The sequence below is a fragment of the Molothrus aeneus genome, chromosome 9, assembly GCF_037042795.1.
Source record: "Molothrus aeneus isolate 106 chromosome 9, BPBGC_Maene_1.0, whole genome shotgun sequence".
In the NCBI taxonomy this organism is placed as follows: domain Eukaryota; kingdom Metazoa; phylum Chordata; class Aves; order Passeriformes; family Icteridae; genus Molothrus; species Molothrus aeneus.
The window spans coordinates 23,771,927-23,789,484 of record NC_089654.1 but is presented as its reverse complement, the minus strand read 5'-3'; the positions used below and the strand labels follow the sequence as shown (position 1 = coordinate 23,789,484).

At 55.6% G+C, this 17,558-nt stretch overlaps 1 protein-coding gene across 1 annotated transcript; it reads right to left on the bottom strand.

The window, feature by feature from the left end:
- Positions 1-1,002: 1,002 nt before the first annotated feature.
- LAMC2 (laminin subunit gamma 2) lies at positions 1,003-16,603 on the bottom strand. The gene is made up of 23 exons (XM_066555503.1): positions 16,528-16,603; positions 12,489-12,677; positions 12,174-12,303; positions 11,205-11,303; positions 10,607-10,743; positions 10,037-10,159; positions 9,737-9,926; positions 9,272-9,384; positions 8,782-9,000; positions 7,827-8,006; positions 7,134-7,367; positions 6,786-6,922; positions 6,319-6,469; positions 5,992-6,197; positions 5,643-5,722; positions 5,073-5,207; positions 3,589-3,733; positions 3,236-3,385; positions 2,669-2,783; positions 2,382-2,581; positions 1,650-1,808; positions 1,462-1,561; positions 1,003-1,253 (listed from the first exon to the last, which is right to left on the bottom strand). The coding sequence occupies exons 1-23, from the start codon at positions 16,601-16,603 to the stop codon at positions 1,003-1,005; spliced, it is 3,519 nt and encodes a 1,172-aa protein (XP_066411600.1).
- Between the last annotated feature and the right edge of the window lie 955 nt (positions 16,604-17,558).

The window sequence follows — 17,558 nt, the reverse complement described above, 5'->3', positions numbered from 1 at the left end:
AGTGTCCTTCTCCATCTGGGACCTCCTCTCTCACCAGCATGCAGGACAGGGCTTCACCAGAGCTTCAGCTTCCAGCATCTGGTGGCACTTATTTCCCCTGAAACATTTTCCCCTGCATGGCATCTGAAGGAAGGTGGGAGCAGTGTGCAGTGCCCCAGAATGCAGCTGGACCCACGTGAGAGCTGCAGTGAAGGGAGCACTGTGGTCTTTGCCTCATCCAAGCTCTGTTGAGGTGAACAGTGGGAAACCCCTGTGGAGAGCTACCGTAGTGGTGATGGTGGCCTCTGACAAACACACCATGAGGGAGGAACAGGCAGCACCAAACCAGAGGTGGAGACACATTCAAGACAGGTTCAATATTTTTAAACTAATGAATCAGGTTACAGGCACTGCAGCAGAATGGGATGGGGTTCTCAGGTACAAGAGCCACAGCACACCACCACCCCCAGCAAGGGGAGGACTGCCAGCCTGGGAGGAGACACCACATGAAGCATCACCAGTGCCACAACTCAGAACTCATCTCCCCCAGCAGGCTCTCATGCTGCTTGCTCCCTGTCACTGCCAAAGGTGAGGAAACCCCATGGAGAACAGGAGCAGGAGCTGGTGGTGGCAGTGTTCAACAGAGACCCCAGTCCTTCTGTGTGTGCTGGACCAGGACAGGGCAGCCACAGGTGATGGGAACCTGTCAGTTATGAGCTTCAGGGTCCACACTGTGCAAACTCACAAGGCTGACACCTCAGAGATATATTGTAGGAATGGGCTGTTCTTCAAACAGTAGCACCTTCACAAACCAGGAGTCTCCTTCCTCCCATGAGCAAGGGACGGAGCACTTGGAAAAATTAGGGACTTTCCAGGGCCAGTGGAACACTGTGAACTTCATGTGCCACGCTGATCTTGAGGGTAAGGATCAGTTTAACACAACAAACACAGCCAGTTCTGCCAGATTTGGGGAGGCACTCCTGCCTTCAGCCTGGCAGGTGCTGCAGCCTTTCCAGAGCTGGCTCAGGGCAATTCAATGGCTTTTGTGTTGTAGCAGCCTGGAGGAAGGCTCTTCTGGATATCCTCCAGGTTCTTAATATCAGCCAGGATGCCATCGATGCTGCTCTCCAGTGTCTGCACCCGGGCCTTCTGCAGGGCAGCCGTCTGCTCCAGCTCTGACATCTCCACCTTCAGCTGCTTGCTTCTGCTCTGGGCTTTGCTGAAGTTCTCCTCAAGCTGCCTCAGGCCATCCTCATCCACAGCACCAGGCTGGTCTTTGGCACAGAAGGAAAACAAGGAATGGGAAAGCACGCATGGAGGCTGAGAATTAGATCTTCCCAGATACTTCATCCCCACCCTGCTGCCCTGCCTGTTCACAGGCATCACATAATTTAGCTTCCCACTAAACTCCCAGAAGCCCTGCCTAGACCCCAGAGGGGACCTGTCTCCATCCACACCCCACAGAGGCATCACAAAACCTACTCATGAGCCGCAGCAGCTCTTCCAGGGCACTCAGCATCTGCTGCACAGCTGCCCCTGCCTGGCCAGCCTTGTCATGGACCCTCTGAGCTTCCTGAGCTGTCTGGAGGAGGAAAGGCAGGAGCTGTAAGGTGAAATCAAGCCCACAAGCCAACAGGGGAGGAGACAAGGCAAGGGAGATGGAGACCCACCTTCTCTATCACAGCAGCATCTGCCTCAGCCTCAGAGAGTTTCCTCTCAAATGCTTCATCCACTTCCTTGGCCTCCAGCTGCAGGGTGGCCACTGCCTTCTCCAGGGCCAGGACGCCATCAGCTGTCTTGTTGGCTTCCTCCCTCAGCCGGGCAATCTCCTGGTGTTGTGTTGAGGAAAAGGCACTTTTAGAGGGCAGAACACAACCAAAATCATTCTGGGTGCACTGGAGTGGGGAACTGGTAGAAAGTGGTTCCTTCTACAAGGGATCCAAAAAATCACAAGCTGTGCTCATGTTCTCCCACCAATTGCTCCAGAGAGATGTTTCTATGCTCATGGCTCAATCCCTCCCTCACACATCAGCAAATCCCTGGGGAATTACAACACACATCTGGGAGGTGTGCTGTAATTCCCCAGGGATTACAAACACCACAAACACCAGTTTTGGGACATCACAAGTCTGCCAGTGACTCTGGCTGCAGGAGTAAAAAAACCCCCTTGGTCACTGGAAGGTGGCTGCAGTGAGATGCCACAGAGATCCTCATGGAAGAAATGTGTCTGCAGAGATCACCTACAGCCAAACTGGTATCTGCAGGACCCACTGTAGAGAAACTTCAGCTCAAAAATCAGCCCAAGGGGTCCACCAAGAGGTTGCTAACCATCTCCTCTTCTTCCATGTTTTTCCCCTTCCAAATCCTTTTCTGCCAGCAATAGCACCAGGGTCTGTCCTCACCTCTTGGATCCCCGTGGTGATTTCCTTCACCTCCTCTGCCACGCTGCTGCCTGCCTTTGACTCAGAAGCAGCACTGCCCACAATCCCTTTGGCTCGGTCTGTCTTCTCCCTGGCAGTGGTGACCATGCTGCTGATAATGGGCAGCCTCCTCATGGCATCTTTGGCTTGCCTCCTCTTGTCATCTGCTTGCAGGTTGAACTCTGGAAGAAACACACGTGGAAATGAAGCCATAGTACCTCTGTGAGATCCCACATGGAAAGGAAAATGAAGGGTTTCTGGGATTCTACCCTTGAGGCTCTTGAGGATCTGTTCCAGCTCGTAGAAGGTGGCATTGCCAGCGCTCACGGCTTGCAGGGCTGTGCTCCTGGCAAGGGTGGCTCGGGACAGCAGCTGCGTCAGCTTCTGCAATGCACCAAGGGACACAAAGGGGAGGTGAAGGACATGGTGTGGCAGCATCACACGCTCCCAGAGCGGTCTGGGAGGAGCTGGAGTCTGCTCCCAAATGCTTGCTCTTGTCCCTTAATCAAGGCTACCACAGGCTGAGCTGCCATCAGAAGCTGGTGCCCGTGCTCCTCAACCACCTCCAGCTCTATCCCAAGTCATCTTAGCTCTAATCTTTGCAGGAGCAGACCTTCATCCTGCCTTACATGGAGGAGCTGTGCAGGTGAGAGCCTGCACCAGCAGCTCCCTGCACACGCTGAGGTCTGCAGCCCAGCCCCAAGGAAGGGCCCAATCCTGCAGCAGGCAGGCAGAGCTGCCTTTGACAGCAGGACAAGGACAGTGGTGGGGCCACAGGCACCCCCCAAGGCTGCAGCTCCTGCTGGGCATGGGATGAGCCCTGGCCAGCCTCTTACCGCTCTCTGGCCCTCCTGCCCCTGCAGCAGCTGCTTGGCCTCCTGCTCCCACTGCCCCACGCGGCTCCGCAGGCCCCGGTACTGGGACAGGGACGTGTCCACCAGGGCCAGCAGGGCACCTGAGTCCTGCTTCAGCCTCGAGGCTTCCTCCTGAAACACAGACACAGTGAGCTCCCCAGTGCCCACCAGGAACCAGAGGGAAAAGGGGGAAAAAGGGTAGGAAGATGCCTATCTAGGGGCTCTCCAAGAGGGATGGAGCCCTGGGAATGGCTGAGCTGGTGGTAGGATAAGCAGGGAGGGCATCAGGAAGAGCAAAAGGGGATCTCCAGGCCTGACAGGCACAAAGCCCTCACCTGAAAGGAGCTGATGTCCATCTCTGTCAGGCGGGACAGGGAGCTGAGGAGCACCAGGCTGCCCTGATAAGCCGTGTCTGCCTTAGAGGCCATTCCATCAGCATCAGCCTTCAGGCCTCCAACCAGTGACTTGAGCTCCTGGTACCTGTAAGATGTGAGGTTGGAGAGCCTGGTACCAGCCAAGCTGCCAGCCTCCCACCCCAGCATTAATACCACCATCTGCATTGACTTGTTCACATTCTCCAGGGCTCCATGCAGATTTATCACACGCAAAAAGTCCATTACAAACATTCCTTGCATGCCAGCCCCTCCAATGAGCAGGGCATCTGCTGGCTCCTTACTCCTGCTCCAAAATCAGAGGTTGTTTCATGCAGCTGAACCCTCACAAGGCTCCATGGTGGCTCTGCTGATCCCTGCCCTACCACTGTAAGTTTTCTCCTGCACATCCCTGTTTAACCTCTTAACTTCCTTCAAGGCTGCTGCTCACATCCCACCCATGGTGTGCAAAGTCCCAGCACCACCATGGTGGGCTCTGGAGAGGCCAAGTCTGACCAAAGGAGACACCGTGGGCTTAAATTCTCCCTTGGGCTAAACCCAGCCCAGATTTTCAACCACATGTGGAAATCATCCTCAGAAGCCTGTTCACACATGTGGTGATGTTTGCCCAGCTGCAGGCAGTCCTCAGGAGCGTTGAGGGCTGTGAGGTGGGAAACAAACCCTCCACAGAGCTGCTGACCCTCCATCTGCACCCCTCAGACATGCCAGTGAATTCCCTGCTGTCAGAACCCAGGATATTCCTCTGGCTGCCTTGGAGGACTCGAGTCCCTGCCCAGGGGGCTCAGAGACCTTGGCACAGAGCCCAAGACCCCTGTGCCTTTGATTTAGCCCTTGGAAAAAACAATTACCAACCTTATATGAAGAATTACAAGCCATGAAAGTTTAAGTAGAATGATAGTGAATTTATCACAGGGTGAAAATACAGATTTTTTGAGGTTTTTAGAATGGGGGTTCAGGAGGCAAGATGGAGGAATCTGGGCATGTCCAGCCTTTCTCCTTCTTCTTCTTAGCCTCCATCTTCTGCTGTGATGGCACTTTTAGATTGGTTTAGAGTAGAAGCTCACTGTCTAACATAGGTGACAGGTATTGGAAAGTAATTGTAAATATTGTACACTTAGTTTTTAGTATAAAAAGATAACACTGCCTGGGGGCAGGCAGAGTGCCTGGACTGTCTTGCTGAGCCGACCTCAGCCAGACAGGAGAAAGAATTTTACAGATAAGGAACAATAAACAACCTTGAGACTGAGAAATGAAGAGCTCTGACTCCTCCTTCGAGTGCCGGACTGGGAAAAGAGACTTTCTAACGTATCTCGGGGTCACTGTGGCCAGCTAGAGATCCTGAGACCCTGCCTCTAGCTGCCCATTTCTGCAGCTCAGATGGGGAGGTGCACACAGAAGACACTGAGGCCAAGGCAGGCAGTGCTCACCTCCTGGGCAGCCCGGGCAGGGAGCCCTCGGTGCCCTCTCCGCCGGCGGCCGCGCGCAGCAGCTCCAGCGCCTGCCGGGCGTCCTCCTGTGCTGCCCTGGCAGCCTGGTCAATGGCATTGGCTGCCTGTGTGTGCCTGCAGAGCACAGAGGGGGCTTGTCACAAAGGGCTCCCACCCAGGTTTCCTCCACCAGCTTCCCTTACTGCTGCCTTCACTGATTCCCTCCCCGAGAAACACAGCATGTCTGCAAAGGAGACCTGTATTTTGCTTGTTCCTCCTGCATCTCCCAAGGAGAGAGGAGCACTGGGGAGGGCACAAGCTCTCTGTTCCAACTGGATATACAAGGGGAAACTCTGATCCCAAAGATGCTTCTAAATCACATCCAGTTACATCCTCAAAGACAGCTGAGGATAAGTCTATAGGGCAGCAAAAACAGCCCAGCAGCTGTATCTTCCCCTGCTCCAGGGCTGGTAGATGTCAAACAGAACCCCCCCAAAAAGACCTTCTGGGCACCTAGCGGGATCTCAGTCCTCCTCCCCTCTCTCTTGGCTAACAGTGGGAGCAACTCACCTGTTGGCCAGTCTCAGAGCCTCCTGGGCCAGCAGCAAGAACTGATTGGAACCCCCGGGAAAGCTTGAAGCAGGAATGGTCTGAGGAGGGAGGAAGGAAGAGAGGTGTGAATGCTCTTCCCTGCTCTCCATCCAAGTTGGCAGTGAAAGAGGCAACTACAGCATGTTAAACCTCCACCGCCCCCAAAGACCCCAGCCAGCTCCTCTCAAGGTCCTGACCCCAAAGAAAGGACCACCAGAACACCCACATTCACAAAACAACATCTGTAATTCTTTAAATCCTTGCTTCCTCTGTAGATGTTTTCCATCCCTGAGCTGAACTAGGAGCGTGTCACACGGGATGCTCTTACCACCCGAAGGAGAGCAGCACCGCTGCGATCCAGGTCCAGCCTGGCTCTCTCCAGCAGCTGCCGTGTCTCCTGCACCTGCCTCTCATACTGCCTGCCCAGAGACCTCAGTCTCTCCACTGTTGCCTTGACCTCATCCAAGCGACTCTGGGAGCTGGACCCCTGTCCCTTCATCCTGGCCACACGGCCTTCCAGAGACCTGTCGGAGGCTGGTGAGAAGGAAAGAGAAAGGCTGAAGAGAAACTCGCTGCTGTGCAAAAAGGCCCAGGCAGCAAACCCTCCCTGACACAGCCCAGATGGCCCCATCCCAGGGCAGTGGGCAGGTGGTACCTTGAAGGCTCAGGGTTTCCCTGAGGATGGTCCTTAGCATCTCCTCAGCCACCAGCATCCTCCCCTCCAGCTCCTGGTTGGTCCCACCACCAGCTCGCACCTCTGACAGCAGCAGCTCCAGCTCTGCCAGCTGCTGCAGGTACAGCTCCGCCTGCAACCACAGACAGGCATCAGCCAGCAGCACACTAATCCCACACTAACCCCACACTAACCCCACTAACCCCTGGGGGAACAACCAGGGGGAATCCAGGGCCACAGTCAGGCCTGAGGACAGAGACCAAAATGAAGGCTCATTTTAGGATGGGACACAAAGGATCAGTTGAATCAGGTACAAAGCCAAGGCTTGAATTCACATTTCACCTGCACCAGGAATAAATGCTTGAGGAGAACAGGAGGAGACCCTGAGGGTGAGCAAATCACTGCACTCCTTGCTGCTCAGTGGCCCTGGGGCTGGCACAGATGCTCACCTGCTCTTTCACCTGGCCATAGCAAGCTGGGCACTCACTCTCTTCACAGCGGGGACCCTCAAAGCCAGGTTTGCAGATGCAGCTCCCGTCACTCCTGCACTTGAGGGGCTCGGCACCAACCGAGTCGCAGTTACAGGCTGCAGGTCAGAGTGACACAGCTTCAGGGGAGCCTGGCCCCACCTCAAGCCACAGCACATCTCTCCCTGCTTTCCTCCCACCATTCAGCCCTGTGCTTTGGTTCCTGCTCACCATTCCCACTTCCCAGCATCCTCCTTCCCATCAAACCACTCCAAAGTCATGACTGACTTTTCTTACTCATCCCCAGCTCAGACAGCACCTGGGTCTCACCTCTGCACTTGTCTGAGGGGTCAGAGGCCAGGGGGTTCCCAAAGAAGCCGTCCTTGCAGCGGTCGCAGTAGAAGCCAGCAGTGTTGTGGATGCACTTGAGGCACTCGCCGCTGCGGCGGTCGCAGTTGCCCACGGCGTTGGGCTCCACGTTGCCATTGCAGCGGCACGGCTGGCAGGGCTGGGAGGCTGCTGGGTCTCCAAAGTAGCCATCAGCACAGTGCTCACAATTGGCACCTGGGAAAGGAGACATGAGCAGAAGGTAATGATTGTGCCCGGGAGGCAGAGGCTCACTCGCTGCTTGTGCCCCACAGAAACGGGGGTGTTCAGCCCCATCAGGGCTGGCACCACAGCTGCTCCTCTGTCAGCACCACCACGGCCAACACACAATGCCCCACACATGCTCTTGAAAACTGGGTGCCACAGCTGACCTTCTACAAGTCATTTCTTATTTGTTTTTTTCCTTATTTTTTGCTCGCCTCCCTTTCCTACCCATCCTTTCTCCACCCATGTTACATTTAGATGAGAACTTTTCCCAGAGATCTTGCTGTGTTTACCCAGCCCTTGGGGCTCAAACATCCCACTGCCCCAGGAGGGGCAGTGTCACAGGCAAGCTGGGCTGAGAGGATGGTGTGGATCTGCCCACTCCAAGCAGACCTGTATGAAAAGGCAGAGCAGAAGCCAGAAGGGAATTACCAGCAGCTCCAGGAGGGCAGTGGTCACAGATGATCTCCTCACCACCCGGCCCCATGGAGCAGCCCTGGCCAGGCCCACAGGGGCAGGTCCTGCAGCTGTGGGGCTGCCGGGGGTCTCGGTAGGAGCCGAAGGGGCAGCTGGCACCATTGCCCACGTTTTCATCTCCTGAGTAACATTCACCTGGAGGAGCAAGGAGAGGGCTTAGGGCTGTTTACTCACATTCCCAGTGGGACATTGTCCTCCACTGCAGCCACAGCAACAACAGCACCCATGGTCCAGCAACCTCCATGAGATCTCTTCAGATGCCCACCATGCCCACATCATGCACCACATAAAATCATGAAATGGTTAGTGTTGGAAGGGACCTTTAAAGGTCATCTAGTCCAACTCCCCTGCAACAGGCAAGGACTTCTTCAACTAAACCAGGTTGATCAAGCTCTGTCCAGCCTGAGGCACTGCCATGCTTAACTTTCAAATAAGAAGTCACCAGTGAAGAAATATTGCTATCTGGGCAGCAGGAGATGGTTTTTCTTTCTCCTACATGCATTCAATTTGTTCCAAATGCATCTGACTGCAGTGCTTCCAGGCTCTGGGGAGTTTTGTCTTGGATGGTCCCCACATTTCAGACCCAAGTCACAGATTCATGATCACAGACAGAATCTCAGAATCACAGAGTCATTAAGGTTGGAAAAGCCCTCCAACACTGTTGAGTCCAACCTGTGGCAGATCCCCACCTAGAGCACTGAGTGACACGTCCAGTCCTTCCCTGGACACCTCCAGGGACGATGACTCCACCACCTCCCTGGGCAGCCCCTTAAAACATCTAATGACACTTCCACTAAGAAATTCCTGTGAAGCCAGCAGTCTCGACTCCCCTGTGCCCCTATTCTCAGGCAGCCTCCCTGCACTCCCATCCAGCCCACAAGCACAGAATGGTGGTGCTGGCGTCTCTTACCGGTGTCAGGATCACAGGTTCCTCCCCCCTGGCAGTGGCAGGGCACGCAGGAGCTGAAGGGTCCCTGGCTGGGGGTGTCTCTGCGGTATCCAGGGGCACAGCTCTGGCAGAACTGCCCTTGGTGCCCCGCCGGGCACTGGCAGCGCTCCACCCACGGGGCCGGGACACCGGGGACAGGCTGTGCTGACACCAGGGTGACATTGTCGATGTAGCCCGTGCCTGCAGGGGAGTAGGGCCAGTCACCCGCGGGGACAGCGGCTCCACCCGCCCGGCCCCACAGCCAGGACCCGCACAGGGGGCACATTCCACTGCAGTGCCCACGGGGCAAGTGGAGCAGCCACATCTGTTGCTATCCTGCTCAATCTCTTTGCTGTTTAATTCTGCCCCCTTGGAACACTTACTGTTTTTATCTTTTAATAAATGTTAGCAAAGTTGTACCCATCTCCAGCAACCAGGAGAAGCCAGCCTTGTCAGCTCTCTCTGCACTTACTGTACTCCCCAAAGGTGGCTCGGATCCAGAGGGCTGTCAGGTTTCCCAGCAGCCTGCGAAATTCAAAGTGATTCAGCCTCGGGCTCCACTTGCTGCTTGGGTGCTCGTCCAGCCTGCCATGGGAGAGGGGGGAAGTGGAACTGGTTTCAAAAAGCTGAGATGCCTCTTCCGAAAAACACAACAGCCCTCGCCCACCTCCCTCCTGGGAGCTCAAGGCTTTGGGCAACGACCTCCATGCATGCAACTGATCCAGAGTTGACAACACAACCCAAACTCAAGCCATATTTTTCCTGCCCCTCTCACAAAGTAACCTCCTTATCCAGGACAGAAGCACCTGAGATGCACCCAGCCCAAACCAGGCAGCCATTTGTCACTACCAAGGGACCACAGCTGAACCCAGGACCTCCTTGAAGCCTCAACCACTCTTGCTCCCCCTGCCCCAAGCACCCCAGCTTCTCACTTTACCTGAACGTGTACATGTGGCTGACACCACAGGGCAGGACCTCTCCCTGGGGCAGGAAGGGGGCAGTGATTCTCAGGCCATGTCCCTCCAGGACCACATCATGTGGGGATGGCTGCCGGCCCCCTCGGTCCAGGCGGTAACCAAAGGAGAGTGTCTGACCATAGCTCAGCTGCTGGTTCCCAAGGAATTTTGCTGCAGAGGGAAAATCAAAGGCTTAAAATCTCTCCTTCCTCTAAAAGCTCAGTTCATGGCATCAGAGCAAGCAAAGGGTTCACTCTGGCTACCACTGATCCCACACCTACCAGGTGCCATGAAGTATATTGGCTCCGATGTCCTTGCTGCTATGAAGGCATCCTGGTGGCGTGGGGACCACTGGAGCTGGGCTGGGGAGCCGCTCTCATGGATCCCTTGCCAGCCCTCAGTACCTGGAGCACAAACAAGGAGCAGTCAGCCTACACAGGGAAGGTGTTTCCAGGATTCCAGCAACTTTCTTGAGCTGTGTCTTATCAAAACTCTCCAACTTCCCACCCCAACCTCTGAGGGGGCAGCACAGCTGTCCCTGTGCCCACCATCTGTAAATCAGCCTGGCTGGGCACAGAGACTTCCTTCCAAGTGGCAGGAAAGACATAATGAAGAAATCCTGTGCTCCCCTCAACCCTTGGACTATACTTCTGCCTGTGACCAAGCCATCCCATCACAGCAAGGTTGCTGCAGCCACAGGCAGGCTGGATGAGCACCCAAGGAGCAAGCACAGCCCAAGGCTGACTTCCAGCAGGGCTGTGAACCACGTGGTTCCTCCAGCCCACTGAAGAGAAGGGATGGCAAACAAACACATCCCCAGGAGCCATGGGGATGTCCTGCTTGGGCTTCACCTTGCTGGAAGGTGGAGGTGATGTTGTGGACACTGTGGTTGTCCGCACTGACACACGTGTCTGAGTGCCCGTAGCAGAAGCAGGGGGAGCATCCTGCAGGGTTCCTGGCATCCAGGTTGTAGAAGTGTCGCTTGCACCTGGGAAAATGCAAGAAGGTGACAATGTTCAAGTTGTTTTCTCCTCTTACTGGCCCACACAACCATCCCTGTGATGCAATACAGCCATCAGCAGGGTTTAAGGTCGTCACTGGGCTAGGATGGTGAGATGGGCACGTGCAATGGCTTCAACCTGACAGAGGACAGGGCTAGATTGGATACTGGGAAGAAATTGTCCTGTGAGGGTGGTGAGGGACTGGCCCAGGATGCCCAGAGAAGCTGTGGCTGCCCCATCCCTGGAAGTGCCCAAGGCCAGGCTGGATGGGGCTTGGAGCTACCTGGGATAGTGAAAGGTGTCCCTGCCCATGGCACAGGGTGGAATGAGATGAGCTCTAACATCCTTTCCAACCCAAACCATTCTAAGACTTGGTGAACTTGGGAAGTGACAGCAGAGAGAAGGAGGCTGTGCCAGGCAGTGTCCAGCACATGCTCCTGCCCCTCACCTCTGGCAGTGCTCCCCAGTGACACTCTCCTTGCAGACACAGTGGCCAGAGTGACAGCCTCCCACGCTGCCCGCCGGGTCACACTCACACTGCAGGCTCCTGCAAAGGCACAGCAGCAACCTCTACCTGGAATTCCAGTTTGGCCTGGGAGCTCAGTGCTTCCTGCTACCACACAAGACAGCAGAGAACCCTCCCAGATACCATTCCCATGCAAGAAGTGGGGAAATAAGCTGCACAGCCACCTCTTTCCAAAATCTGCCGCTCTGTGGGTGCCAGGTTGAGCCAGTGCCCATTGCTACTGCTCCAGGGCATCCCAGAGCATCAGACCCACCCTCAAGTGCAAAGTGAAGCTCCACTGAGCTTAATAAACCCTGGCTGAGTTTAATAGACCTTGGCTGAGCTCCAGTAAGCAGCAGCACCCCGGGGAGGCCTGGGCAGGAGGCCAGGCCAGGACTGCAGGCAGCCCAACACCCTTTGCCTGCCAGCAGCCCCAAAGGAGCAATGGCAGGGTGAGGTGAGGAAGAAGAGGACACAGCTGAGGAAGCCAGATCAGAAACATTTCTAAAAGTGTTTAAACAATGCTTCTTGAAAAGGAAGGGGTTGATCTTTGCATGCACATCTCCTTGTGAGTGGCACCAACATGAGGCAGCCCCACAATGGGCAGGTTTTGTTTTAAGGGTTGTAGCTTGTTGGGCGTTATCTGGGTAATGAAACCACCACCTCAGAGAGCGGCTAAGTTCAGATTTTGATGGTGTAGCAGGACACCAAGCCCTACAGGTTGGCACAAAGGTCCAGCCTCACTCAAACCCACTCTCTCCTGGCATGGTTGGCTTAAGGTTGTCCATGAGCTGCTATGAAACCAGCCCTGCCCCCCCTGCAGGGGCTGTTTTCAGCCAGCACAGGCCCCAGGAGAGCTCTGGAGGCTGGCCCTCCCTCTGGCCCCACGGCACTGATGGTGGCAGCACTCACTGCCCGCTCCTCCTGCAGCCTGCCTCGGACAGGGACTCGAAGCCCGGCTGGCACTGGTCACACTTGTCCCCCATCACTCCAGCCTTGCAGCTGCACCGGCCATCGCTGTCACACTGTGGGCCAAGGGAACCTGCAGAGAGACAGGAGGGAGAGGCTGGCATGGGCACCTTCCAACCCACACCACTCTGTGAGTTTGTGATTATTTCAGAGGGCAGGTGGGTCTTGAAACCTGGTCTGGTAGGCAGGGGCTCAGAGCCTGCCCTGCCCAGGAGGTGCCCAGAGCCCCCTGAGGCCAGGCAGGAGCTGTGCACGTACCCCAGGGGTGGCAGAGGCAGGGCAGGCAGCAGAGCCCCCCGTGCTGTCGATAGAAGCCCTGCTGGCAGCGCTCACAGCGCACGCCCTCCGTGTGGCCCTGGCAGCCCAGGCAGCGGAACCCGTTCCCCGTGTCCCGCAGGAGCTGCCAGTCAAAGATGCACTGCCTGGACATCCCGTTGCAGTCACACACTGGGGAGAGGAGAGCAGAGACACGTCTCAGATGGTGCAGCAATCCCTCCCTGAGGGGCAAGGAGCAGGGTGCAGGTGCTGCAAACCTCCCCTTCCCGCCCTGCCGACAGTGAGCTGCTGCCCCACATCTCTGTGCTTGTCCCCCTGTCTGTGTCCATCAGCCACCCAGTGCCACCAGTGTCCACATCCCCACACTGGGGAGGAATGCCCCATTTCACTGCTGAGGATAGACAAACCCAAGCCAAGCAGCCACAATCCACACAACAGCACTGCCAGGGCTGTTCTCCATTCTTCCAAAGGTCTTGCAACACAAGCAGGACATTGAATAAGCTGAGATAGTTTAAAAAAACCCCAGTCTTGTCCTAAGAAAAACACAGGTAACCTTACTGAAGACTTTAGGGAAAAGGGAAAGTTTCCTGAGGTTATCCTTTGTTTCACCTGGCCAGGAGTGAGTTGAGTAGGAAAAGCTTAACCAACTTCCACCAGGTTCCCCCAGCCAGGTCTGCAGTGCAGGGTGATGGGGAGTGGTCTCTGATCCAAGGAGCTGGGTGGAAGAGTGCCAGCCACCAGGGAGATTAACAAAAAAGGTTTGGGTGGGATTGGACCCCACCCTCCCTCATTGTGAGAAACGCTGCAGCTGCCCACACTGCTGCATGAGGGATGGCAGGAAGAACAGGCATGAGATTCTGCATTCCTCTACAGCCAAGACAGATGATCCCCCTGGTCATCAGACTCGGGCATCTCACCAGATGTGCCTGCTCCAGCACCCCACTGCCTTGTCCAGCTGCTCCCTTGAAGCCACCTTGCACCTACTTGGCAATCCCTCCGTGGCCAGAACTGGAGCACTTAATCCTGAGGACCTTTACTCCAGACATGCTCCTCAGGATCACTGGAGAGAGCAGGCACAGCCAAGAGAATGGTTGGCAAAGACAGGCAGGAGAAATATCCCAAGGGAAAAGCCAGGTCCTCAGGGGCACAGAGCCTGCTGAAGAACTGCTCCAAACCACCCTGATGCTGCCATGGGAGCCTCCACCTCCCTCTAAGGAGCTCTGCTCACTGCCTGGGCGAGGAAGGGCCATTCCCAGCTACCCAACCCCTGCCCAGGTCACCTCTGAGAGCACAGGAGGTGGAGAGAGCTCCAAACTGGGCAGAATCCTGCTGCATGGATACCGACAGTGCCTTGTACTCGTACACACCGAGCCTCCTCCTCCTTCCCAGCTCTCTTCTGGCACAGCTCAGCCCCAGGGCACAACGTCCCTGTGCTCTGCATCCGTGATTCCTGGGGCCAGGCAAAGCCTCCCGCTCTCCTCTCGCACCTGGGCGCCGCCCTCCCACACACCCATGGGCGCCGCATTCCAGAGGGAGGCACTCAGGAGCGCCTCTGCCAAGGGGAGAGGTGACCTCATGCGCCAGCAAACAGCGAGAGAGGCTTTTCCAACTTCAGCAAGCACAGCTCTTCCCTCCTGATCTGGCTGCAGGAGTCTGAGACCGAGCTCAGGAGATCTTCTGCCACCCTAGCCTGCTGGGAGGGGACCTGTGGGCTCAGAGTTCCTGCTTCTAGGGTCTGGGAAAGCAACTCCAGCCTCAGAGAGCACCAGCAGTCACCAAAGGGCATGGACAACACAAAGGACCAAGGGAGAGCAGCAGTGTGAGACTTTCTTCCAGTATTTGTGCTCACCTTCACAGCAGAAAGATCCCACTTGGGTTGATCCCACTCCCCATCCCTCCACACTCCAGCTAGATCTCAAGTTGGAAGGACAAATAAGGATCTTTGAGTTGAACTCCACCCATGTATCACCCTACGTCTACGCAATCCAGAGGATTTACTGGCTTGCTAAATTACAGGCATGAGCACCGTTCCCCCAGGGAAGGAAAACCTTTCTTGGAGTGTTTCTGCTGCTGCAGCATGTCAGGAACCAGCTCTCCAGCCCTGGAACAAATTCCTGTCCCGCTGATTCAAAGCCATTTAAGACACTGTGGCAGGTTAGTGCCACCACTGCACTGGTGTGCCTGCTCCTGGTCTTCTCCCAGAAACCCAGCAGCTCAGGCAGGCTAATCCTTACCAAGAGCAAGGAATTGATAACGAGATGGAGCAGGAAGGAGCTGCTGGAGGATGAGGACCAACTGAGGAGAGGATCACTTCTCTATCCAGGTGCCCCGAGACTCTGCTCTGAGATCACCCATGGAAAAAACCAGGTTCCATTGGAGGAAAAGTTTTGCAGCTGGGTTTCTTCAGTGCTATGTCAGGATGCAGGAGATCCATGGCACACACCCAGCAGGATGTCATTCCCCCAGCTCCCACCCAAGAAGAAAGCAAAAAAGAAAAAGAAAAGTGCTTGATGGCCGTGCTCAGATGAATTCTCACATCAGAAGGGTTTGGAGAGGGAGACAGGCAGCTTCAGGCTTCTTAAACTGTCTCCTTAAATTCACAAAACCAGACAATGCGGGTGGCCCTAGGTCTGTGAGGATCCAACAGCCCTGTCCACATGACCCAGCCTGCAAAGATCCCTCCTTCCATCAGGAGAACAACAGAGCTTTGCATGCAGTGAAGGCTCCATGTCAATAGAGCCATTCCCTGCTCTGTGCTCCTGGGACAGTGACCCACGAGGCTGGGCCATCTGCTGCTCCAGGGCTGGCTGTCCCCACTGCCCACCTTCACAGTTTCTCACTGCAGGAAGATCTGCCTGGGGCTTCCAGGGCTCCATCAGGGGACTCACACCACTGAACCCACTCAAATTTTTATGCTGCACCATAAAATCACAGCTGTTACTGACCACTGGCTTTACATACACACAGAAACAGGTTCAAGAGTCCCTGGGAAAGCAGCAGTCTCCCACACACTGCCAGGAAGGAGCAGAGGAAGAATTGATATCAGTATTTTAAAACTTAGATGTAATTAGAGTGATGTAATAATTAACCCAAGTAGCGTGTACAGCAAAACAGATTTTTTTTTCTTTTGAAAAAACCCAAACCAAAACACTTATTCAGCACTTACTTCCCATTGCACCAAACCTAAAACTGATAAAATTTAACTTCAAGCCCAGAAAGCTTATTTCAGAACATCAGTACTGGGGTGAAAAAAAAATTAAATCACTCAGTATTTACAAAATCACTCAGTATTTACAAAATATATGAGAAAACCTGATTTTGCCCAAACATACCCATCTTCAGACTATAGGCCAATGAAACTGAAATTTGGATAGCTGAATTACCATGGGCTGGACATGTTTAAATCTCCCTCCATGACACTCTACACTCCATGAGCTTTGCATGTGCCAGAGGATCTGCTGGATTTTTAGAGCTGTGGACAGCAGGAGACTCCTGTCTCCCTTAGGATGCAGCAGGACTGTGGCACTTTGTGAGTTCCACGGACTCGCACAAAATCCAAACACCACCTCATTATTACAGCAAACTGGATCCTGGATGCTCTTCTTCAAGCTCGGGGAAGGATTTGGTTCCAGCAGTGATGGGCAGATCAGCCACTGCCTGGGCGATGCTTGTGCTCACACCTGCATCCCACCCCGGGAGCAAAGCTCTACACCGACAGCAGGAAGGTAATTGCATACAAATAAGTTATTGAAAGGGGATGCCAGTGGCAAAACTGACAAAAACTGACAAAATTATTTATGGTGGAGGAAAACTAACCTCGGAGGAAAACTAAGAAGCACCTTCAGATCCAGTACCAATGCCGAAGGCAGGAGAAGAGTGCCCTAGCAGGGTGTCCCAGGCAGCTTCCAGCTCCCAGCACGGGGAGCTGCCGGCCGATCTGCGGCGGGAGCAGGGCAGGAAAAGCCGCTCCAGAGCCCCAGCCCCATCCCCAGCCCCATCCCGGGCCCGGCCCCAGGCTCACCTTGTCCCCGGTGCGCGCTGCGGGCCGCGGGCAGCAGGGCCAGGCAGGCCAGGGGCAGCAGCCAGCGCTCGGCCATGGCTGGCGCCGGCAGCAGCAGCGGCAGCAGGGCCCGTCCGCGGGGCTCCGCACCGCTGCCAGGTCGGTGCCTTTTTTGGGGCGTTTTTTATCGCTGCCCCACCTGAGTCACTCCCAACAGGAAGAGCGCCTGTGACTCACGGCAGAGCCCAGCCCAGGCAGCGCAGGCAGCCCGGCCCCAGCGGGACGGGGGCACTGACGGGCACAGCACCCCGAACACTCCCTGCGAGCATCCTCACCCTCCTGGGGAGACTGAACCCCCTGCAGCTCCTGCCCACCCTCCTGGGGCGATGCAACCCCCCTGCAGCCCCTGCCCACCCTCCTGGGGAGATCCAACCCCCCTGCAGCCCCTGCCCACCCCCCTGGGGAGATCCAACCCCCCTGCAGCTCCTGCCCACCCTCCTGGGGAGACCGAACCCCCTACAGCTCCTGCCCACCCTCCTGGGGCGATCCAACCCCCCTGCAGCTCCTGCCCACCCCCCTGGGGAGATCCAACCCCCCTGCAGCTCCTGCCCACCCTCCTGCCTGTCCCGCCCCACCGCGGGGCTGGCTGGGGACAGCCGGGCTGTCCGGGCACGCCAGAGGCTTGCAGGGAACAAAGTGGAACAGGATGAGCTCACAGGAACCCGGGGAGGGTGGATGGGGGCTGCCTGCTCGCAAGCCAGGTCCAGCCAGACAACCTGCAAGAGCAGGGCTCGTTTCAGGGGACTAGCAGGACTGGGGATGGAAAGAGACCAAGATCAGCTTGAATAAATGCCCAGAAAGCAGATTGATTGGGATTTGCCAGATAATCACCAAGTTCAGGAAATCCCCAGACCTAGAAATGAGGTGGAAGTTATCACACCTATTTGTCTGCTTTTGCTCCCGTGATGGAAAATGAGCTTAGATGGGTCCTTGCCTCACCCACTACATCATTTTTATGCTAGAAAAAGGATGAGGAGTGGAGACAGAGAGAG